General features: G+C 43.7%; 1 protein-coding gene across 1 annotated transcript in view; it reads right to left on the bottom strand.

The window, feature by feature from the left end:
- LOC120535995 (hemicentin-1-like) overlaps positions 1 to 25,899 on the bottom strand; it is a 222,098-nt gene that overhangs the window by 77,436 nt on the left and 118,763 nt on the right. Inside the window, 7 exon segments of the mRNA XM_039764259.1 lie at positions 1,758 to 1,902; positions 7,869 to 8,010; positions 8,302 to 8,450; positions 13,817 to 13,898; positions 17,765 to 17,937; positions 18,555 to 18,833; positions 18,933 to 19,030. Of these exon segments, the coding sequence (XP_039620193.1) occupies positions 1,758 to 1,902; positions 7,869 to 8,010; positions 8,302 to 8,450; positions 13,817 to 13,898; positions 17,765 to 17,937; positions 18,555 to 18,833; positions 18,933 to 19,030 (1,068 nt within the window).

Here is a 25,899-nt window from a genome sequence, read left to right as displayed (position 1 = left end):
CTCTCTACAGTTATTGAGTATAACAAAAGGATCAGAACTGTGCATACTATCATCCATCCATCCATTATCCAACCCGCTGTATCCTAACTACAGGGTCACGGGGGTCTGCTGGAGCCAATCCCAGCCAACACAGGGCGCAAGGCGGGAAAAAAACCTCGGGCAAGGTGTCAGCCCACTGCAGGCATACTATCATGGACCCGTGATATACGAACAGCACAACATGCCAATTATTTTTTTACCTGATATATAAAACAGAAATCAGTTTAAAACTTTACCAGAGAGATCTAGGCATTCATTATGATGTTTAATAATGTGAGAATATGGTGTTGTATGGCATCAAATGCTGTGCTCAAGTCTGAGTGAACAAGAACAGATCAGTCAGTCAGTCAGTCATTGTCCAACCCACTATATCCTAACTACAGGGTCACGGGGGGTCTGCTGGAGCCAATCCCAGCCAACACAGGGCACAAGGCAGGAAACAAACAACAGGCAGGGTGCCAGCCCACCGCAGGACACACACACACACACACCAAGCACACACTAGGGCCAATTTAGAATCGCCAATGCACCTAACCTGCATGTCTTTGGACTGTGGGAGGAAACCCACGCAGACACAGGGAGAACATGCAAACTCCACGCAGGGAGGACCCGGGAAGTGAACCCAGGTCACCTAACTGTGAGGCAGCAGCACCACAAGAACAGATATATAGTATTGTTTGTGTTGGCATTAACAAATCATTAACCAGTTTAAGCAGCATGGTTTCTGGACTGTGATTCGTCTAAAATCTGAGTAAAACTTATCCTTTTATTCAAGTAATTATTTAACTGTGGAAAGACTTAAACATAACTTAATCCATCATTTTACTTAAAAGCCATAGGGCTAAGTTTACAATCGTCAAAGTTAATTTTTCATAAGCAGTAGTTTAACGATTTAAAGAATTTGGAAAAATAGCAGTTTCTAATGAGCAGGTAACTATTTAACTATTTCTAGTAGGCTGTCAATCAGTACCCCAGAAACTCCTTTGTGACTGAGTCAAGGTCTGTGAAGTTCAGGTGAACTTATTTTAGTAAAGGAATTTTATTCACTGTAATGAGCACTCTGAGGTTCAACACGGTTTGCTTTTGATGTCTCTATCATATCATATTTAAGATTGTTCATTTTGTTTCTCTAAGGAATGGTGCAAAAGATGCACTTTTTGGTCTTGAAGTTTTCAGGAGCCATTCCGACGGTGGAGCCGAGTTTAATAACTGAAGATATTTCCTGTATTTTCATTTATAATTTTAGAAATAGTAGGGTTGTCCTTCTATTCAGACAGCTGTGCTGTATTTGTGACTTTTAGGTATTTCATAATGGATTGTTAATTTAGTTTCCCCTCATTTTTGCTCAGCCTACTAACAGTCTGTTTTCACTTTAGAGAGTGTTTGCCTTTTCCATAGTGGCATATTTACTCACAGTTTTTTCAGGGGCTACTATGTCAACTGCTGCCCTCAGCTTAGCATTAACATTTTATACTTTACTGTTTATATTATTTGCTGTATTAGGATAAGCACTAAATTCAGAGTGTCTATTCAGAATAATTAGCAAAAGCAGAAGCAGCTGCAGCCCAAAAACAAAGTGCTGCTCTTTAGTTTTAGTCACAGATATTCCTACCTCACTTCATTTTCACTTTGAGTTCCTGGCCTCAAGTGTTAAAACAGACAAGTGATCCTCAATCTGGTCAATGATAACGTTAATGCTCTTGGTCTTCTGTACTCACCTTGTTCCCTCTAGAGAGATGAGGCCACCGTCTTTTCTCCAGGAGATGGTGGGAGCAGGCAATCCCTCTGCCACACAGGGTAACAACGCTGGCTGACTGACCACAGCTGTGACCAAAGAAGTGCCTGCCTTAATCACTGGGGTGACTGCAGTGTAAAGAAACAGTGCGAGAAGAAACAGCTGAGTGGAAGCATTATGTAAGAGCCATTTTCCTAGTTCTATAAGATTCATGAATATTTTACTAGATGACAATGCATAATCTATGGGAGGTTCCTATAACCTCCGTAAATAGAATTGTATTGGTATATTCCTGCCATTTTTCTAACAGCTTTGAGTGAACAATGTTCTTCAGTTAGTGACCAGCCTTGCCTTGAGTAAGGTTTGGAAGGCATAAGGTTTTAAACCGTGCCTGGGCACATGCCTTTATGCCAATCGGCCTACGGGCCCTTTGAGTGTGTGAAGTAAATATGTAAGAAAACAGCACTTAATTCACGTGCTGTGCCGTATGCTAAAGGCATACAGAAGAAGAAGCTAAGAATCTTAAAGTATATAAGAATTTAAGAATCTATAAGTACAGAAGAAGAAATAAAGAACTTTTAAGTACAGAAATAAAGTTTCTCAAGAAAAGCTAAGTTTAAGATAAGATACATTTTTTCCCTTTTTTTTGCCTTTTATTCTACGTGTGTAACTATTTTTTCTTTTACTCTTGTGTGGATTCTTTGCTTGTAACTTTTACTAAATATTTTTAAAACGAACTTTTGGACTGTGAGATTTCTTTAGACACGCGTTTTACCCGTGCCTGATTTCGCCTTACTCCAGCGGGTACACATTAGATCAGGGTGGGCAAAGTCATTCCTGGAGGGCCGCAGTGGCTGCAGGTTTTTGTTCCAACCCAGTTACTTAATCAGAAGCACTTATTGCTCAAGTAACACTTCTCAATTTTAGTTGTCTTGCTCATTAGGATTTTGAACCCTTATTGCCTATTTTAGACTTAAACAGCTGTATTCTTGGTTTTTAATTGCCCTTTATTAGCAATAAGATGCATAGGACAAAAGAAACTAGCATTTCTCCATTTAATTTGTTTCCACTTACACCTGTGTGTATTTAATGTGCACTATCTATATATATAATTCACTAAGGCAAGACACCCATGGAAAGCACGCCGGAAGGGGCGTGGATTCACTAAGCCGCCGACAAGGACACCTATGGCGCACGCAGGAAGGAGCAACGCCAGAGGTGAATCGCCATATGCAGCGTGTAAAACAGTTTGCGAGGGGTATCCCATGGGATCCTTAAAACCATCCTTTACAACTGAGGTTAAAACACAATGAAGTAAGCAGTCTTTAAAAAACGATTTTTCGGTCACGACGCACGACCGCGTGCACCATAGCAAATTGTTTTACACGCTACATACAGCAATTCTCATCCGTGACAAACCTGCATCTTCTTAGATGCTCCTGCAGGAACACGGAAAGTCTACGTGAGTCACAGGTGCATGTGGACTGTGCAAAGATGACAACGACTCAAGCGACGAGTTGGAGGTGGGCACATGAGCGATGGCGGTCCGCCAGTTTTCAATCATGGACGATTGTGTGTTGGTTCGTTCCGTGCATTGTTACAATGTTGCTTTTCTTGCTGATTTATTACATTACCGATTTTTCAAATGTTAATTTTCTCCCTGTGCTTAAAAATCATTAAAACACCGGCCTGATTATGCGGCGTATGGTACGCCGCGGGTTGGCAAGTTTGGTTTAATTAAATACTTAGAAGGAAAGTGAAGAGAAAAAAGTAAATGGCTGAGAATTACTCCTCAATTTTAGACTTCAAATAATTTGGATAATATCCTTAGAAATGAAAAAAAAAATCTAGAATATGAGAATAATCTGACTTGGCAGATTTAAAGCATTAACAAGTCATGAAATGAAATTATTGGCAAGGATTATTTTCTAATTAAGCAACTGGGTTGGAACAAAAACCTGCAGCCACTGCGGCCCTCCAGGACTGACTTTGCCCACCCCTGCATTAAATTGTTTCATTTTATTATTATTATTACTTTTTTTTTTCTCAATGGGCTTTGCAAGCATTTTCAGTTGTAGGCCTTACCGTATCACTTGAGAGTTTGGCTGGAATGAGCTGGCAGACACTGGCACAGTATAACCACATAAAAAGACTATTTAGTAGTACACAGGTGTGGAAGAAAATTATGAACACAGACACCCACCACTGGAATGGCCCGATTTAAGCAATAAAACACAGGCAGAAGAAAGCATTAATCATTATTCTTTATCTAAATCTCGCAAGAGGTAACAAGTGCATTACATGTTAGCCACATGTTACAAAGAAAAAAGTGTGTTTTGCGCTGTATTTATACAATTTATCGATTAGGTCACTACTCAAAAAAGGAATTCATTACATAATCAGAAAACTTTTAACATGATTGGTCACACATAGGTGCTAACAGGACGTGGCACATGTTGATACCTTAAGTCAAGTCAAGTCAAGTTGAGGAGCATGTACTGGTACAGCACGTTGCCGCACCCACCACACGACGAAACAACTCGGGATCCCAGTTGGCAACCCCCCAGGCAGATCCGCGGTTCAGTCCCACCCTCCAGAAATGACTCTCTATCTGCCACAGCCAGGTATTACGTGGGCGACCCCTTGGCCTGGTCCAGCCACTCGGGTTCCCAACAATGAGAATCTTACGAGCTGGGTCACCCTTGGGGGAAACGCGCCACATGACCATAGTGCTGTAACTGACGCTCCCTCACATTGCAGGTAATGTGCCTCATTCGGGACTCCATGAGCAACACAAAGTCAAACCAGCGGTACCCAAGGATTTTCCAGAGAGACACAGTACCAAAGGAGTCCAGTCTTCTCAGGTCTCAGGTCACTGGAAAGCATCCATGTCTCGCAACCATATAGCAAGACAGGTAGCACCAGGACTCTAAAGACTTGGCTCTTCGTCCTTTTGCAGAGACATCGGGAGCACCACACACCCCTGTACAGCGACCTCCTGACACCCCATGCTCTCCCAATCTGTCTACTGACTTCATAGGAATGGAAAGAAGCCATTCTGAAAATTGTTCAAACAACCTATTTGAAGTGAATTGTGCCTCTGAGACAAACTGTAATCTATATCTCTCTATTATAATAAAAAAATCCTAGGATGAGACGAGATGAGACTCTTTAGCCTGGGATGAGATGTGACTTTTTCAGAGAGATGCTTTCATGTCCCACGAGATGAGACTTTGTTCCAAGAGATTTAACCACGCCCAGGGCCAGAGATGACAAGGTAGAACGTCGTAAAGAATTCAAAAACGTTGGCGTGATACACATGCAGAACAGGTTAGAGATTATGAAAGTACTAAAATTCGAAAGTCTCAAAAAAATGATAGTAAAGATCGCATTAGTGCTAACAAATGGAAATTATTACTCGGTGAAAAAACGGAACAGTGAAAAGAGATCGAATATATCAATATAGGTGATATGACAGAATTATGAAGATATTGCTCGGATTAAAACTTTAAGTCATAGACTTGTAGATTGTCTAATTCGTGTTGCCATTAGGGAAAAGCAGTGTTTCTTCCCAATGAAGAGGCGTATTCACGAGAATGAAAAGATTTGTTGTTTGGTGAAAGTGAAATCCACATACGCGGGTGGAAGAGATGTGAAGTGGCTGGCGTTTAGTGGAGGCCGGGGGGGTTGGTAAGCAAAGCAAGCAGGGGGTGAAGCCCTCAAATATATATGAAATACTAAAGGTTATAGTATGTCTGTTTGTCATGCGATTACTCGTGTGCCACTGGGGCTAGAAACTTAATTAAAAGCTTATGATGTGATACGTGTTGCTGAAGCCAAAAAAATGTGTGTGGTAGCAAAATCCACAAAGTTATTGGGGTTCAAATCTTTCTTACAACAAACTACATTGGTAAACTGATCAAGAAAAAGAAAAGCAGAAGCCGATTACATGATTAAGAGAAGACAAATGACATTGCCATCTGTCACACACGTGCGCATGGGAGGCAGCTAAAGGGCTTGATTAAGGGCAATTCCGAGTCATACCGGGATGTGGCAGAGTGCGCTGACTCTTTTTCTCCCTTTCCTGCAGACCATTCACGGGAGATCCCACCTGGCCCTCTTGACATCACTTCCCGGGATCGAGTCTATGGAAGGAGACCTTGCCGGCTCCGGCCCCTGTGATGTCACATCCAGGCTCGAACCTATGGCCGAAGACCTTCATGAGCCCGACCCCTTTGGTCTCACTTCCTGTCTTCCCCTTTAAAAACCTCCACCTTTTCCCTATTCCCTCAATTCTGTTTTGGGCTCAGTTTTGTGCACATCAGTGCTGTATTTATTTAAACGACTTTGCAGCCAGGAAATCAATTATACGAGTAGCTGCCACAAACCTTTCTATGACTTTGAGTTGAGTTTGTGTCACATCTAAAATTGAAATACAGCAATTAAAATGAATGGTACATTGTTTAGACACTTAAAACACTACAGTGATCGTGTTTTACAACACAACTGTGTGCCAGCAGACGTGACATCTGATCATGTACTGGTGAGTCAGATGAGTGCTCGAGAAATGGAGGCACCATGTCACAAGTTATATCAGTGGCTGCAGCTAATATGCTGTACTTGTTGCACGTACACTTTACAGTTACAGGCATTTTAAACTCTGTAATGCCATTTGAAAAATCATAATGTGAGTATTCTAATATGTTTAGCATTACTTTCAATTGTATTTTTATTTCTTGATTTTTTTCTGGCCAGGTCACTGAATGTCATCTTTGAACTTCTGTATCCCACTGGATGTCTGTACCCAGTGGCACAGGTAGCTTGCCAAAGGCCCCTGTGCAGCGCCCTGAGGTAATTTATTAATTTATTAGCAAGTAGATCCTAGGGGCCAGCAGGGTAGTGGTGTCCAGGACCGTGTCACTATCGATCACACGCTAGTGACAAACAAATCAGCTCTCTAAATGAAATTTGTAATAACTTTTTAAATCGCTTTGTTACAGCCGCTGTAAGTTACCAAAAATAAAATAAATCGTGAGAATGGGCTGTGGGAGGTGTGGGTAATATTAGTTGTACATAAATATATGTAAAATGTGGACCTGCTTACTTTTCCAAGACAACTTTATGAAGGGAGATGATTAAAATGTAACATAAGCTAGAAAGCAGAAACTGTTCTGTACAATAAAATGAAACCATTTCAATTTGTAACAAATTAAAACGACAACGCCGGCTAACAGAGCTGGACTGGACTTAGCCATGGACTGGATCTGTGACTGAGGATTTGGATGCATTTTGTGATAGCTAAATGAACGAGCCACCTCATGGTATAGAGAGGTTAAAATCCCACAAAATCAGGAGAAGAAAGAGGTATCCACCACCCAAAGTGCACAGCCAGATCGGCCAGGAAACAATGGCATTCACCTCACTCAGGTGGTATCTATGGAGGATACCCAACCTCTCCCTCAAGACTAAAATCCACCTCTTCCAAACACATTTCCGGACCCTGCTCAAACAAAACCTGAACAAGCTTAAGGCCTTCCAAACACACAACGGAAGATCCTGGGTGTTTCCTTCTGTGGCCGTCTTCGAAGTGAAATGATACGGAGAACCTGCAATCACCAACCAATGGTTGAAGAGGTAATACAATTAAAAAGGCCAAAATGGTTCAGCCACGTCTGCACAATGAACACCTGCCGTATAACATACAAGCTACTTTGGCGGAAATGCCCCGAGGATTGAAAGGTTTAGAGATGGCGCCTACAAAAAGATGTGATCCAAACAAATTGAGGAGAGTCTAAGAAACCAGAAACTCAGCTTCAATGATGCCAAAGCCATAGCCATGGAGTGAATCGCATGGGAAGGTGTTATACGTATAATTCGAAATCCAGCGGCACTCACAGCAATGTATGGGCTCCGGAGGAAATCCCGTCTTATCACTGGCTAAGGATCAGAGAAAGACAGTGACAGAGAGAATGATGCAGGCAAGACCTTGGCTTACTATTGTTTATTTGATTGTATTTACTCCCAATATGCATTGCCCATTGTGGTCTAGATGATCTTTAGAAATTACCCTATTCTGAGATTTAGGGACACTTACTGTAAACCACAACATGAAAGATCAGACTGCTGCTCCCAGCGATATTGGTGACCACACAGCTATACTCGCCACTGTCTGAGGGGCTGACCTCTTGAATGTCCAGGTACTGACCACCTGCCAGGGTCTGAATGCGACTGTCCATCTGTATAGTCAAAAAGAGGGAGAAAACAAGCATGACGTGACATCAAGAGGAGCCATTTGTCTGATTAAACATTTTATCATGTCTCCCTAAGGATGGAACATAAAATAAATGACCAGTTAAAGCCAGATCATCTGTCTTTCAACATGGAGGTACTCAGGCACTGGTCAGCTTACTCCAGGCTCATTGTATTCAGGAGCCCCCTGACAACTGTCCAGCACTTCAATGTAAAGAAAAAAAAAGAGGAGCTCTCAATATGGACCATTATCAGCTGGCTCTCCTGGACACACTTACCAAAATCCGATTGTTGTCCTTAAACCATTCAATGGATGGAGGAGGTTCACCATCAGACCGGCATTCTAGAGTAAGTTGTCTGTTGGCCACAATGGTCACAGGCTTGGTGACAGGCTTCGAATCAGCAGATCCCAGGATATTTGGAGGAACTGAAGATGAAAGCAGATAAATTTTTCAGTCCCTGGAGCAGCCGTGTGGATAAACAAAGATTTAAAATGTCTATAAAAAAACGAATATAGGCTTCAATTGGCAGCATTAGTAGTAGTGAAGGAGGTACAATGACAGGCCTGAAGAGAGTGATCTAAAGAGTAGGAGGCATTCAGCAAAGAGAAGCCCGATGATAAGCCCACCATAAAGAGTCAAGCCGAGGGGTATAGTGTAAACATTCTGGAATACAAACTTACAAATAATAAAGATAAGGGGCATAAGAAGGCCTATGATTGCACTTCTGTTTTATAAATATCATCAAATGTCTTTAATAATCCACCTTGACCATGTTAAACTTAAACACTAGTTGTATCCTGAGCTCAGTTCACTTTACCGTCAATGCTTCTAGTGTCTTCATTAATGTAAGTCACACTTTTTAGTCCACAGACTTCTTTTCTATATATTGAGAGCACTTACTGTAAACTAGTTCCTTTCCTTTATTTTTATTTCATCTGGCATTCTGGGAAATCCTTGTCTTATCCTCATTATACAATATACTTAATAGATGTCCATTTTAGACTATAGATAGTCACTGAGGCAAAGGCCAAATCACATAATGTGACTTTTCCAGCTATCTTCATTCACAACCTTCATTTACATAACCTTAGTGAATTGGAGGCAACTGAGGACACACTATTGTTAAGCCGGTCGCCTAATGGGACATGTCCCAGATAACTAGTCCATAACTCGCCCCAACCAAACCAAACAGGTCTGATTTTGTGTTTACTCCTAAGGGCGGCACCCTGTGCATGAGAGCTGACGACCAAAGAAGGCTGATGGAAAAGTGAAAATGAATGTAATGCTGGGAAGAAGAATAAGAAATGTGTGTATTTAGGACCATTAAAAAAAAGAAGATAAGTTTGTGTGTCTTAATTACCACAACAGAACGAAAAAAAACAAATAAAGGCCTGAAATTGTGGCTGAAATCGCCATACCTGTTAACCCTTCATACAGCACCAGCTTCATCGGAAGGCATGCTACTGGTAGCACGTTGTCAGTACATGAGACATGGCTAGCGATTTTCAGTTATTTAAACTGATGTGGTCTGTTGACGAGATCAACAACTGCAGTCAACAATTTTGACATTCACAAATGTTGTGTAATGTGACATCAGATTAAGATAGGATTTTATATCCATCCATCCATCATCCAACCCACTACAGTGCATCCAGAAAGTATTCACAGCGCATCACTTTTTCCACATTTTGTTATGTTACAGCATTATTTCAAAATGGATTAAATTCATTTTTTTTCTCAGAATTCTACACCCCATAATGACAACGTGAAAAAAGTTTACTTGAGGTTTTTGCAAATTTATTGAAATTAAAAAAACTGAGAAATCACATGTACATAAGTATTCACAGCTTTTGCTCAATACTTTGTCGATGCACCTTTGGCAGCAATTACAGCCTCAAGTCTTTTTGAATATGATGCCACAAGCTTGGCACACCTATCCTTGGCCAGTTTCGCTCATTCCTCTTTGCAGCACCTCTCAAGCTCCATCAGGTTGGATGGGAAGCGTCGGTGCACAGCCATTTTAAGATCTCTCCAGAGATGATCAATCAGATTCAAGTCTGGGCTCTGGCTGGGCCACTCAAGGACATTCACAGAGTTGTCCTGAAGCCACTCCTTTGATATCTTGGCTGTGTGCTTAGGGTCGTTGTCCTGCTGAAAGATGAACCGTCACCTCAGTCTGAGGTCAAGAGCGCTCTGGAGCAGGTTTTCATCCAGGATGTCTCTGTCCATTGCTGCAGTCATCTTTCCCTTTATCCTGACTAGTCTCTCAGTTCCTGCCACTGAAAAACATCCCCACAGCATGATGTTGCCACCACCATGCTTCACTGTAGGGATGGTATTGGCCTGGTGATGAGCGGTGCCTTCTTTCCTCCAAATGTGACGCCTGGCATTCACACCAAAGAGTTCAATCTTTGTCTCATCAGACCAGAGAATTTTGTTTCTCATGGTCTGAGAGTCCTTCAGGTGCCTTTTGACAAAATCCAGGTGGGCTGCCATGTGCCTTTTACTAAGGAGTGGCTTCCGTCTGGCCACTCTACCATACAGGCCTGATTGGTGGATTGCTGCAGAGATGGTTGTCCTTCTGGAAGGTTCTCCTCTCTCCACAGAGGACTTTTGCAGCTCTGACAGAGTGACCATCGGGTTCTTGGTCACTTTCCTGACTAAGGCCCTTCTCTTGCTCAGTTTAGATGGCCGGCCAGCTCTAGGAAGAGTCTTGGTGGTTTAGAACTTCTTCCACTTACGGTTGATGGAGACCACTGTGCTCACTGGGACCTTCAAAGCAGCAGAAATTTTTCTGTAACCTTCCCCAGATTTGTGCCTCAAGACAATCCTGTCTCGGAGGTCTACAGACAATTCCTTTGACTTCATGCATGGTTTGTGCTCTGACATGAACTGTCAACTGTGGGACCTTCTATAGACAGGTGTGTGCCTTTCCACATCATGTCCAATCAACTGAATTTACCATAGGTGGACTCCAATGAAGCTGCAGAAACATCTCAAGGATGATCAGGAGAAACAGGATGAAGCTGAGCTCAATTTGGAGCTTCATGGCAAAGGCTGTGAATACTTATGTACATGTGCTTTCTTCATTTTTTTATTTTTAATAAATTTGCAAAAATCTCAAGTAAACTTTTTTCACGTTTTCATTTTGGGGTGTTGTGTGTAGAATTCTGAGGAAAAAAATGAATTTAATCCATTTTGGAATAAGGCTGTAACATAACAAAATGTGTAAAAAGTGATGCGCTGTGAATACGGTCTCACAGGGGTCTGCTGGAGCCAATCCCAGCCAGCATAGGGCGCAAGGCAGGAAACAAACCCTGGGCAGGGTGCCAGCCCACTGCAGTATGATTTTATATGCTTTTTGTAAATGTTACTATTAATTTTCTGTTTGAATTATTTTTTGGAGCACAGAAACATCATTTGTACCAAGATTGGTATGTGTAACTATGATCTATGAAAAAATGTGCAAGTTTCTTATTTTACATGCATTTACTTTTAAAAGCATTGTGTATAGTAACTCTTTCAATATTTATTTATCTTTTATGTAATTTGTTAGGCTCTGAAAAAGAGCATTGCTCAAAATGCATTGGATGGAAAAAGAATTTTACTATAAAACAAACAATTGCCATGTTTACTTGCTGTGGTGAAAACACCTTTTTGGAAGGAATATTTCCTGTATACAGACCTTTTGATTAGCCTATTGGACTGTCATTACAATAAATACTCACAGTATAAAGGTTTTGCCTTATGGTAATCTGTTATTTGGAATATACAGCAATTCTGTCTATTTTCTTTTCTTTCGGTATATCTACTGGTATAGCTTTACAAGATAGATAGATAGATAGATAGATAGATAGATAGATAGATAGATAGATAGATAGATAGATAGATAGATAATATGAAAGGCACTATATGATAGATAGATAGATAGATAGATAGATAGATAGATAGATAGATAGATAGATAGATAGATAGATAGATAGATAGATAGATAGATGTACTTAATCTGTCCCAAGGGGGAAATTTGTCTTTTTACAAAAGTTCAATAAATATATAGATATTATAATAAATAAACACCAGAATTACTAAAAAGAAAAAAAAAAACTTGGCTAAAGATCATGAGCAGTCCCAGTCAGGCATTACACAGACGTATGGCGCTGGTATAAAGGAGCCCCAGTAGTTTTTCCTGACACAACTCTCCTGAATAATTTGTTGGCTGAAAGTCCTTAGTAATAGTGCCTTCTAAAGAGGACGTACAACACTTTTCTAACTACTTAAATTTGATTGTTTTCATAATTTTTAATTTCATTTTTCCTTTGGGGAGGCATTGTGGCGCAGTGGGTTGCTGTGTGGGTCATCCCTGCGTGGAGTTTGCATGTTCTCCCCGTGTCTGCGTGGGTTTCCTCCGGGTGCTCCAGTTTCCTCCCACAGTCCAAAGACATGCAGGTTAGGTGCATTGGCGATCCTAAATTGTCCCTAGTGTGTGTGTGTGTGTGTGTGTGTGTGCGCAGTGTGGGTGCCCTGCCCGGGGTTTGTTTCCTGCCTTGCACCCTGTGTTGGCTGGGATTGGCTCCGGCAGACCCCCATAACCCTGTACTTAGGATATAGCGGGTTGGATAATGGATGGATGGATTTTTCCTTTGTGATAAAGTATAGCTGTGATAGGTTTTTGACTGAATTATTGTCTTCTTAAATAATACGCTATCGTGGCTGTCCATTTGTCTGTCCAGGATTTTAAATCACTTGTAGCTCGCAAACCGTTTGAACTATTGACCTGAAATGTGGTACACATATATTACGTGACCTCTACTGTCAGTTTTTGGGGTGATGATTTTTATTCCTCTTTTTATTTTTATTTAATTTTATTGTAGAATCAACTCTCGGCAGCAGCCAGCAGGGCAGCTGTGAGGCACATGCATACGGGCACCATTCTCATCCCTACCACCTTCGCCGTCACTTCCTCTACCTCTTCATATCTTAAATCATTCTTGAGGCACATTGTGTCAGCTTAAGTGAAAAATTAAGAAAAATGTACTAAGTAATTGCAACACAATCACTGACTTAATCAGTTTTAATGCGAAAAGATGCTGACGGAAGAAGAGAAGAAGCGGGCCGCTAGAATGGAGAAAATGAGCTGCTCAGGAAGCAGCAAGCGCATCATCCTCTGAGTAAACGAATGCTAAATGTACAAAGAAAGAGGATGAAAACTATAAGTCAGGTGTATTCTCTGCAGTACGCCGTTACTGGTTTAATATAATACCTATCTTTTCCATATAGCAAACAGTAATGGCAGATAATTTAAAATGCCGAAACCTCTAGCACTGTAAATAAATGATAAAACTCCTAATATGGTTTGACTTCAGGCCCGAAGGGTCCCGTGTTTGCCAAATTTAGTTGGGATCAGGAGTCAGGCACAGTGCTTGGGCTGCTCTAGTGTTATCTCAGTAATGCTGAACAGTTTGCACATTGGTGTGGGAAAAGGCCATAATTCATATACACACATTAATGGTAACCCCACCCTGCCCATTGTGTTTTTGTGGGAGAATGCTGGCTTGCCATAATTATGACTTTTCAATGAGACACCCACCACCACTCTTTAATCACTTAACTGTCATGTGACCATCTTTTGTTGACCCTGCATGGCAGTTGGAAGAGGGGGACATTGCTAGGGATGGGGGGTTTGGGTACAACTGAAAACTCTGTATAGCAAACACTACAAGTATGGAATGTTGAGCCTTTTGCCCACTTCTGGGGTGGGCTCCTTCATCTACTACAATAACTTTATGCTTACCTTGGACATGAACCCAGTGGTTTTTCCCATCTTCTCCTGCAGCACTGCTAGCCAGGCAGGTGTAAAGGCCAGCATCCTTTACCTAAAAAGATATATCTAGCAATTAAAAAAGCCTGTAGAAATGAACAGCTTCTACAAGAATCAACCCGTCAAGCAAAAAGCTCAGTTCACTGGAAAAGATGGATGGAGGTGGCCTCATACCCTGAAAAGACTAAGGGTGGAAAGGTAGGAATAAGAGAACAGACTCGCTTTCAGAAGAACCAGCACTACTGAGAGGATGCCAGCATTGGCACCTGGGGCTGTTGTGCATTGTGCTGTTAGTGCCCAGAAAATCATTTAATGTGGGAGGGGCTGAACAAAAAGAAGCATACTGGGGACTAGTGCTGGGTGGTATGCCAGTTCATACCAAAAACCATTTTTTATTTTTGTATGATATGGATTTTTCTTATACCGAACACCAGTTTAAATAGCCTAAACAACGTTTGGAACGTGGCGCAGCGGGAAACTGTTTAAAGGGGGACCTTTTTCACTGCTACACCGCTAAACACACATCCAACGAAGTACATGCATTAGTGGAGGTATGGAACGGTGAAAATGGACAGAGACAATTCCGAAACTGAAGCTGTAGCAGACGATAAAGTTGAACATGATGACACAGAAGAACTTTTACCGAAAAAAGGAGCCGTGTCTGTTGTCTGGAGATACTTTGGTTTTAAAAGGTCGGAAGTGGACCAGTATGTTCAAATGTTCAGTTGCGATACACATGCGATACACATACAGAGCAGGTTAGAGATAATGAAAGTACAAAAATTCTACAGTCTCCAAAAAATGATAGTAAAGATCACATTAGGCAAACAAATGGAAATTATTACTAGGTGAAATAATAGAACAGTGAAAAGAGATCGAATATATTGTTCGGATTTAAACTTTAAGTCGCAGACTTGTAGATCATCTAATTCGTGTTGCCATCAGGGAAAAGTAGTTTTTCTTCCCAATGAAGAGGCATATCTGCGAGAATTAAAAGATTTGTTTTTTGGTGAAAGTGAAATCCACATATGTGAGTGGAAGAGAGGTGAAGTGGCTGGCGCATAGCGTAGGCAAGGGGTTTGGCGAGCGAAGCAAGCATTGGGCAAAATTCCCTAGTTAACATAAAATAAAAGAAATGAATGAGAAGGGAGCCACTAGATGGCAGTGCCGTGCAAGTTACACTGGACTGATGAGGGTTTGTAAGTCCACTCAAGACCACATAAGGGCCAGTGTGCAATGGTCAACCCAGGCAGATAGGTGGGCAACCCAATAAGAGCTTAGGGAAGTTTTTGGTTGGGACTAAAAGAGAAGAAAGTAAATAAATGAAATTCTCTTGTATGCAAATTCAGCCTAAGCCATACTCATCTATTACATTTTTCAGTAAAAAAATACAAATATCCATACCGGATCGTTCGTGCCCCGGGTTAACAATGACCACCACCAGTACTGTTAGTCAACAGGGTTCTGGCAAAATTGGGCTACTGTTGGCCAAAGAAGAAGAAGGAGAAGAAGAGGGGGGAGACGTGTCCGGAGGCAGGAGGAGAGGAGGAAGGTAAAGAGAGTGGAACTGAGGGTAGGAACTTTGAATGTTGGCAGTATGACTGGTAAGGGGAGAGAGTTAGCAGATATGATGGAGAGAAGGACGGTTGATATATTGTGCGTGCAAGAGACTAAATGGAAGGGGAGTAAGGCCAGGTGGATCGGAGGGGGAGTCAAATTGTTCTATCATGGTGCGGATGGGAGGAGAAATGGAGTAGGGGTTATTCTGAAGGAACAGCACGTCAAGAGTGTTATGGAGGTGAAAAGAGTGTCAGACAGAGTAATGATTATGAAACTGGAAATTGGAGGTGTGATGATGTATGTTGTTAGTGCATATGTCCTGCAAGTTGGGTGTGCAATGGATGAGAAAGAAGATTTTTGGAGTGAGTTGGATGAAGTGATGAACAGTGTACCCAAGGGACAGAAAGTGGTGATTGGAGTGGATTTCAATGGGCATGTTGGTGAAGGGAACAGAGGAGACGAGGAGGTGATGGGTAGGTATGGTGTCAAGGAGAGGAATGAAGAAGGTCAGAGGATTTTAGATTTTGCCAAAATGATGGACATGGCTGTGGTGAATACATATTTTAAGAAGAGGGAGGAACACAGGGTTACGTACAAAAGTGGAGGAAGATGCACACAGGTAGATTACGTCCTATGCAGAAGAGTTGATCTGAAGGAGACTGAAGACTGCAAAATGGTGGCAGGGGAAATTGTAGTTAAGCAGCATAGGATGGTGGTCTGTAGGATGACGTTGGAGATCAAGAAGAGGAAGAGAGTGAAGACAGAGCCAAGGATCAAATGGTGGAATTTGAAAAAGGAAGACTGCAAGGTTGAATTTAGGGAGGAAGTGAGACAGGCACTGGGTGGTAGTGAAGAATTACCAGAAGGTGGGAAACTACAGCAGATGTAGTAAGGGTGACAGCAAGGAGGGTGCTTGGCGTGACATCTGGACAGAAGAAAGAGGAAACCTGGTGGTGGAATGAGGAAATACAGGAGAGTATACAGAGGAAGAGGATGGCAAAGAAGAAGTGGGATAGTCAGAGAGATGCAGAAAGTAGAGAAGAGTACAAGGAGATAAGGCGCAAGGTGAAGAGAGAGGTGGCGAAGGCTAAAGAAAAGGCATATGATGAGTTGTATGAGAGGTTAGACACTAAGTAGGGAGAAAAGGACCGGTGGGCTAGACAGAGGGAACGAGCTGGGAAAGATGTGCAGCAGGTTAGGGTGATAAAGGATAAAGATGGAAACGTACTCACAAGCGAGGAGAGTGTGTTGGGCAGATGGAAAGAGTACTTTGAGAGGCTTAAGAATGAAGAGAACGAGAGAGAGAAGAGGTTGGATGATGTGGAAATAGTGAATCAGGAAGTGCAACGGATTACCAAGGAGGAAGTATCGACAGCTATGAAGAGGATGAAAAATGGAAAAGCCATTGGTCCAGATGACATACCTGTGGAAGCATGGAGGTGTTTAGGAGAGATGGCAGTGGACTTTTTAACCAGATTGTTTAATGGAATCTTTGAAACCAGAGAAAAAGAAGGTGCTAATCAATTTGTAAAATGCAAGGAAGTTGGTAGACAGCAGACAAGAAGGAAAAGTGTTGTGAGCAGTGGAGCAGACGGCTTTTGTTAAAACCTTTCTTTAGAAACCCTCCCTAGTCAGGAGGAGGAGGTTGAGAGCATACCCGGATTGAGATTCAAGTGCAGCCATGCAATGGTTGAAACCTCAACACCACACTGAACAGTATGAAGTTTTTTACAGTGGCTGGAGTGCCAATCCTGCTACCAACCTTGCAAGTTGGAGGACCTGCTTGCAGGGCTGGATGCAGATTAACATCATTCCCAGGACGGAACAATTGCAGGTTAAGGGCCTTGTTTAAGGGCCCAGCAGAGTAGAGTCTCTTCTGGAATTTATGGGATGTGCACAGATCCCTAGCCTCACAGCCACCACTCCACCCTAGTCAGAGGACCAGGAAATATTACAGGCACTTTCTGGTGGTCTCTTTCTTCTCTAGCATAAACATAAAATCTGCCTAAGCCAGTCCAAGGGTCAATCAGGCCAGAACATAACCCAGCAGAATGAGATGTAAGGCAGGAACCTGCACTGGACAAGGCACTAGTTCATTGCTGGCCCTACACTCGCAAACGGTCACAGAGCTAATTTGGAAAGACAAACTAAATTAACACACACATCTTTGGGCAAGTTGCAGGAAATCAGTAGTAGCTGCAGCAATGATCACACAGACACAGGGAGAATTGCCAAAGTCTTAACGGACAGAGTGCTAAGCACTGCACCACACTCTATAAGAAAAGAAATAGGGAGCAATAGCTGAGAGACATCACCGGGGCACTAACGCGTTACCCAATGACATCAAGGACAAGGACTCACCTGCACCTGTTCAATCCTCAGCAGCCCTCCCTCTCTGTCCAAAGGGCGGCCATCCTTCAACCAGGTAATCCTAGGAGGAGGAATCCCAAAAGCAGTGCATTCGAGCTCCAGTGCATTGTTTACTGCCAAGGACACCCTCTCTGGAGAGCCGTCAGCAGATATCTTGGGAGGCTCTGTGGACGGAACAAGGGTCCATTAAAAAAGTCAACCTCAGCAGCATCAGGCATAAAGAACCAACTCTGGATTGGATGTCAATGCATTTCAGGGCACATTCACACACACGCACGCGTATTGACACTGGGTCAGTGCAGAGTGGGCTAATTTACTCAACCTGCCTTTCTCTGAGATGTAGGGGTAAACCAGAGTATCTGTAGAAAACTGATAGGAACACAGGGAAGGCGTGCAAACTCCACAGAGAGAGTAGTCCCTAGATTGGCAATTCATAGCACTAACCACAATGGGAGTATAGTGCTTATCAAGTAATAATATGAACCTGCATGTCCAGAGGTGTTGCGCACTATTGATAACCACTTTTTTAACCAATGTTCATAAATATGTACTAATTTCTGATATGAATATTCAAACCTCAATAGCTGCATCATTTGGCAGACCAAGTGGACACGGGTAAAGCAGATCAGCTTTTCCTCTATCAAGCTATATGACAGCTGTAAAGCACTGACGAGGGATTCTGGTAAGTGTGGTAAACTCTTCCCTGTGGTGCTGTTGGAGTAACATGATGTCCTTATCACAGTGTCCCTGCTTCATTACCATAAAACACAGAAGAGCTCACCCAGCACTGTCAGATTGAAATGCTTGGTGCTGCGTCCAGCCTGGTTGGAAGCCACACAGGTGTACTGGCCCGAGTCTGTCGTAGTAACGTCAGGGAGGCGCAGGCGAGTCTCCAGTCCATCTGAAAGCAAATTACTGTGTAGTGATAGGGATTGACCATCCTTAAACCAGGACAGGCGGGGAAGAGGAAACCCTCGGGCTTCACAAGTGAAGGTTACTGCTGAGCCCCGGATCACCGTTACTTGTTCAGAGGGCTCTGTCCTGTCAACACCTGGGGGCTCTGTGGGCAATAGAAAAAAATTCACTTAATTTAGACTGTAATATCATGAAAACAGCCATTAGATACACCCGGTGGTGAAACTGAATAACTCACACATACCCTGGACCTGCAGGCTGTAACTGCGCTCCGCTGTTCCAGCAGCACTTGTTGCCACACAGGTGTAAATACCAGAATCAGTGACTTGCGCTTGAGAGATTCTGCAAAAGTGATAGGGAAAAGGAAACAGTATAAGACAAGATGACAGAAAGAGTGTCAAACATCGCTTGAAGTTGATTAACTTGTGGTGCAGTGGTAGTGCTACTGCCTTGCAGTAAGGAGATCATGGGTTCGTATGCCAGGTCCTCCTTGCATGGAGTGCTTTGGTAGTGAGAATATATATATATATATATTGTGGAAAGCAGCCCAGACTCAGACAGGTGGACATCGTTTGAATCACCACAACACGTTTATTTACACTATTTACACAATGAGTGACACACACAACCCCAAAACTCCCCTAAAGTCTAGACCTCTATCACAATGATGCCTCTCTTCAGGCCGCCTCCTTTCCACTCCTCCCGAACTCCGTCCTTCTCTGCTCCCGATTAAAGCCACTGAACGGAGGGAGGTGGCCCATTTTATAATCACCCGGATTTGCTCCAGGTGCCTCCCGATAATCTTCCGCTGGCACTCCCCCCAGCACTTCCAGGTGTGGCGGAAGTACTGAGGGCCAGGGCTCTCCAGGCATTGGGGCGCCCCCAGGCGGTGACCACGGGCCCCTGTAGGGTTGAGCTTCCAAGCTCAGTTCCCGTGGTCCCAAAAGCCACCAGGGCGGTCGCCCCCTTGTGGTCTGGAGGAGGCATAATCCCCCTTCGGGTCCTTCTGGGCATCCTGGCTGGGTGCCACCCCCAGCCGCTTGCCACAGTATATACTGTATACTGTATATATATATATATATATATATATATATATATATATATATATATATATATATATATAGTATAGTGAAAGATCTATCCGGACACAGACAGACACTGAGGCTCACAATGTCCAAAACCATACACGTTTATTTTGCAACACAGCACAAGCACAGTGCACAAACCAGTACAATACTCAGTCCTTCTTTCCTTTTGCTGCCTCCACTCCTCTCCTGCAAGCTCTGTCCACTGCCACCCGACTCTGGCTCCCCGAGTGGAGTGAGGCAGCCTCTTTTATACAGCACCCGGAAATGCTCCATGTGCTCCCCAATTAACATCCGGCAGCACTTCCGGGTGTGGCAAAAGTGCTGCATGCCCACACTCCAGAGCTGTCCCCCACAGGGTTGAGCTGCCAAGCTCTACAGCCCCTATGCAATCAAGGAGGCTGCCCTCTTGCGTTCTGGGGAAGACACTGCCCCTCTTCCGGTCCTTCCCTTCTCCCGGTGTCCCAGTGGGGCAAGGTCCCCAGATGTCTATCACAATCAATATATATATTGGTTCTTGGTGCAGAACCAATTATCTGCAACTAAACATCAGCAAAACCAATGAACTGATGATTGATTTTCACTGCACCAAAGAGCCTCTTAGTGGACACGGGGTCCACTATTTGGTTCCTATTCAGGGAGGGATGCCCGGAAAGAAACTATTGACTGTAGTAGTAGGGACGAGCCAGACCAGCCACGAATTCTGGCTCATGGACATTAAAGACAAATGCATAATTGGGTTAGACTTGCTGGCCCACTGGGGAGCATGTGTTGATGTGTCCAGGGCCATCCTCCGCGTAGGTAATGAGACTGTGTCGCTCCAATCGGGCTGGAATCATCCTGGAAGGGCTGTTAGCTTGGATTTGCCTGGACACCACGGCTCACCGCTCCCGACCGTTGTTCGGAAGATGCAGGGACTGAAGAAGACCCCCAGGAGAGTATTGCAGCTCAGACCAGTGCTCCCCAACGGTTTTCCTCACACGACCACCCATCCACTGAGACGGTTGCTGCTGTGGAAGAATTGGGCCATCGTGGTGAACAGCTGAGCACGCCACAGCAGGAGCAACTCCAGAAAGTATTGAACGACTTTGTGGACATTTTTGCTCGAGAAGAGGACTGCACCAGAACCTCGTTAGTCAAACACCACATTGACACTGGCCACGCCGCCCCCATTCGGTTGCGCCCCCACAGATTGCCTCTTGCAAAACGCCAAGCTGCCGAAGAATTGATTCGCGAGATGGTAACCAACGACATCATTGAGCCTTCTGACAGTCCTGGGCCGCACCCATGGTCATGGTGCGGAAGAAAACGGGGTTGGCGCCTTGTGTGGACTTTCGTAAATTAAATGCAGTCACTCGAAAAGACTCTTACCCATTGCCTCGCATCGATGATGCATTGGACTATGTGGCTGGATCCCGTTGGTTCAGCACTTTGGACTTGCGCAGTGGATATTGGCAGGTAGAACTGGCAGCAGAGGACCGACCCAAAACTGCATTCACCATCGGACAAGGGCTGTGGCAGTTTAAGGTAATGCCGTTTGGACTTTGTAATGCGCCGGCCACGCTTTGAAAGACTAATGGAGCGGGTCCTAAAGACATTCCCGAACCCGTTGTGTGGTCTATTTAGATGACCTGCTGATTCATGCCAGAGACTTTGACCAGGCGGTGCACAATTTAAGGGAGGTCCTGACCGCCATTCAGCGCCGGGTTGCGGTTAAACCCTGAGAAATGCAATCTTCGCCCGACAGACTCAGTTTCTAGGGCACGTAATCAGCGAGAGTGGGGTGGCTACAGCCCCGGGAAGGTGACTGCCGTGAGCAACTGGCCCCCCCCAGCCAATATCACTGAACTGCGGAGCTTTTTGGGTTTAGCCTCCTACTACCGAAGATTCAGAAAAACTTTGCGACCATTGCCAGCCCTTTGCACCGACTAACGAGTAAGGGCCAACAGTTTGGGTGGACGGAGGATTGCACAGCCGCCTTCCAACAGTTAAAGGCTGCCCTCGCCAGCCCGTCCTGGCGTACCCTGACCCCAACCAACCTTTTGTGGTGGACACTGACGCTAGCAATGTGGGGATTGGGGCCGTGCTCTCACAGAAGGGGGAGGCTGGAGAAAGAGTGATAGCTTATTACAGCTGCAGCCTCAGTCGACCGGAGAGGAATTACTGTGTCACTCGGCGGGAACTGTTGGCAGTGATCCTAGCGGCACGGCACTTTCGGCCCTACCTATTGGGCACTAGGTTCACACTGCGGACTGACCATGCTAGCCTCACCTGGATGTTGAATTTCAGGCAACCAGAGGGCCAGGTGGCAAGGTGGATGGAGATTCTACAAGAATATGACTTTGAGATACAGCACCGACCGGACGGCAGCATGCCAACGCTGATGCCCTCTCCAGGCGCCCATGCCTCAGCAATGAATGTCGATATTGCCGACAGGAAGAAAGGGGCTGGGGCCATCGCCCGCATCCGCAAGGATAGATGACACTGTTGGAGTAGGGGAGCCGTACACTATTGACCAATTGAGGCAGTTACAGGCTAACGATCAAGCACTAGAAAAGGTAAAGGGCTGGTTGGAGACACAAGAACGTCCCGACTGGCAAACCGTGTCGTCACAGGGGCCTGAACTCAAAATACTCCACTCTCAGTTGGGCAACTTGGAGTTGCACGATGGCGTAATCTACAGGCGGTGGCACGCACCGGGAGGAATTGACCGGCTACAACTACTGGTTCCCCAGGCTTTGCGCGCCGAGGTCCTCCGATGGGTCCACGGAGCGGCTGGATCCGGACATTACGGAACGCTAAGACAGTGCGCCGACTACGGCAGCGGTTTTATTGGCCGGGTGTCGGCAAGACGCAGAGCTACACGCCCACTGCTGTGACGTCTGCACTGCACAAAAGGACCTGGTCAACGTTCTCACGCCATTGCAACGATACCTGGTCGGGCACCCATGGAGAGAATTGGCGTGGACATACTGGGTCCTTTTCCTGTAACGGAAGCCGGAAATCGCTACGCTTTGGTAGCAATGGACTACTTTACCAAATGGCCAGAGGCGTATGCAGTTCGGATCAGAGTGCCCCACAGCTGCCCAAAACTCGTGGATGAAATGTTCACTCGATTTGGAGTTCGGACGAGCTCCACAGCGATCAGGGCGGAACTTTGAGAGCCGTTTGTTCAGAGAGGTGTGTCAGCGACTGGGGTGAAAAGACCCGGACCACCCCTTCACCCACAAAGTGATGGATTGGTCGGCGGATTTAATCGCCCCCTGGCCACTCAACTGGCAATTCTGACCAGTCAACACCAGCGGGACTGGGACCAACATCTGCCTTTGGTCCTATTGGTGATGGTCTACTCCTACAAGGACTTTTAGGTCTGAGTCAATGACACGTTGGTCTGGTCTCTGAATACAAAGGAACTTCATAAGGAAGGGCAGACCAGACTTTTTTTTATTTTTTAGGTGACTGTCTTCCTTTAATGTGGGAAGTGACATAGTTCACATCTTCTGAAGCTCTGTGATGGCCAGCGAGGTGTGCTGGGCTGGTAACATCACTTCAAGAGAAGCCCACCGAATGAACAAGCTAATTAAAAAGGGCAGGCTCAGTTACGGGACACATTCTGGACTCCCTGGAGGTAGTAGCAGAGAAGAAAATGAAGACAAAACCAAGTGCCATTATGAATAATGCTGCACATACTCAGTGTGACACACTAAGCATTTGCAGCCAATGAATAATTCAGCAGACGTGTGTCAAGAAACACTAGGGGGGCTCCTTTACACAAACAGCAATACGCCAGTATAGCACTTCACTGGGACTGGGACTGACAAGTCAGAAATTCTCTTTTCAAAGTTTCTTTCTTTTTAGTGATTCTTGTGTGTGTTCAGAAAATATTGTGTGTATAATTATTTATTTATCTACCTCCAAATGCATTAATTTATTTAAAGACTACATTTCCCTATAAGGACAACTAAAGTTCCATCAAATCTTCTTGTTTATTACTTACTTCATCTTCATGATGTCAAACATTCCATTTTTTATGAGCATGCTAATCGAGCCTTTTTATTATTTTATTATTTCAGTTCATAATACATTTATTAGCATTTTTTTTTTATTTCGCCCAAAATATTCCTTTATACTGGCACACGGTTTGGTCTTCCAGCTTACTTTACCAACAGTTGAATGGTTGGTTCCTGGCGTCCGATAAAGATTAAAGATTTAGCGATTTTCACTCTCACACAGAGAACATTTGACAACACCTCAAACAAAACTGTCCCGCACTTTCTTACTTGACGGCGGCCATGGTTTCTTCCAAATGACAGCCGGGCACTTTTCCTCTTTTCCCGCCTGCGGATTCGAGAATGTTCCTTCCACCTTCTGACAGTCTGACACTCCGACCTGAAAAGCGCGCCCCTCGCAGTCTCGTGAGAGTTCGATTTTAAACAGGCGCGGTCGGTAACGTGAGTGCCGTTTAGCGCGTGTTTGCTTTAATAGGCACCCGTTTCACTTTCTGTCCCTGTGGTTAATTTCTCCACTTTTATTACCTCAACTATTGGACATGTCTTTAACCCACAGCAGCAAGGTAGGCTGCCGGCTGGAAGCGAATATCATTACCCACTGCCGTGGAAATCTCAACTCTGGACTGGATTAACAGCAATGTTTTTCAGTGCGGCCAGTCGGAGGTTTACACTTCAGTACTTTGGCGGTCCCTGCTGGCCATTTTTTTATTTGTTTGTTTCTGAACCCGGAGAGGCGCGCGGTGTTTTCACTTCAACTTAATGGCGGGAACTTCAGCCTGGCAGCGACGGCCGATCATTTCGTTACGGCGAGAGTCTTCCTTCTAATCGGAATTCATTTTCCTTTGGTATATCTTAACTGAGCAGGCTATTAACTGTAAGTATTGTTTTCATATAACGCTGTGTGTCTTGTCTGAACATTATTTTTTGATCAATACTAAAATAAATCATGGCCCCCCGTTTAGTCGTGTAACATGCGTGTTGGTTGTAGGTTGTAGACGGCTTTTTGATCATTTGGCGCATTGTGCACACGTTCATTTAGAGCCTTGTAGTCTTCGTCATATTACATTTGTGTCAAGCTGTTGACTTGAAGACTAAATGCAACTCAGACTTTACATACAGTGAGTTTCAGTCATTCTCAACAAAGTTCTGAAATGGGGGCTTAGCCATGGTGTACGTCACAAGCGCTGCAATCACAAACACGTGTGCCACTCTGTATAAAACACGGATTTTTTTTTGATTTCGATAGGTATGGAAAGCACTTTATAGTAGCTAAAGAGATGTGAAGCACACTGTATCATTATGAGGTAGATGTGAAAGTCATTATATAATAGACAGATACATGTGAGCAACACTGTATAGGAAAGGTAGATATGAAAGGCATCATACGATATCCATCCATCCATCTTTCAAACCACATATTCAGAGCACAGTCATTGGCTTTCTAGAGCCTGTCCTGGCAATCATTGGACACAAGGCAGGAATCCCTGAACAAGGTGCCAACCCATCACAGGGTGAATACACACACACACGGGTCAGCAATGCTAGTTCACCTAACCTGCTTGTCTTTGGACTGTTGGAGGAAACATGAGCACCTGGAGGAATAAAGATATGTGAAATTCACTAAATAATAGACAGATGACAGGTACAAAGAAAAGGGACCATTTAACAGATAGATACAGTAGATGTGAAAGCTGTTATATAATGGAAAGAAATATGTGAAATTTCCAAAATAATAGGTGCATCAGAGATTAAAATAAAATATATTTAATAGGTAGATTTAGATGTAAAATGCACTATATAATATACAAATTGTTGTCAAATGCATTATAAAATAGATATATGCTAAATAACACATTGATCATACATAGGGAATTAAAAGAAATCTTTAACACATAGCTAGATAGATTGAAAAAACATTATATAATATATACATAGCTAGCTAGTTAGATAGAAAAGGCACAATATAATAAATCGGTAGAAATGGCACTATATATTAGTTAGATAGATAGACAGATATGTGAAAGGCACTATATAATAGATAGATAGGTAGATAGATAGATAGATATGAAAGGCACTATATGATAGATAGGTAGACAGATAATGAAAGGCACTATAT

This window comes from Polypterus senegalus, chromosome 9, assembly GCF_016835505.1.
Source record: "Polypterus senegalus isolate Bchr_013 chromosome 9, ASM1683550v1, whole genome shotgun sequence".
NCBI lineage: Eukaryota > Metazoa > Chordata > Cladistia > Polypteriformes > Polypteridae > Polypterus > Polypterus senegalus.
Note: the sequence above shows the minus strand (reverse complement) of the source record. Positions and strands in the feature narration are given on the sequence as shown.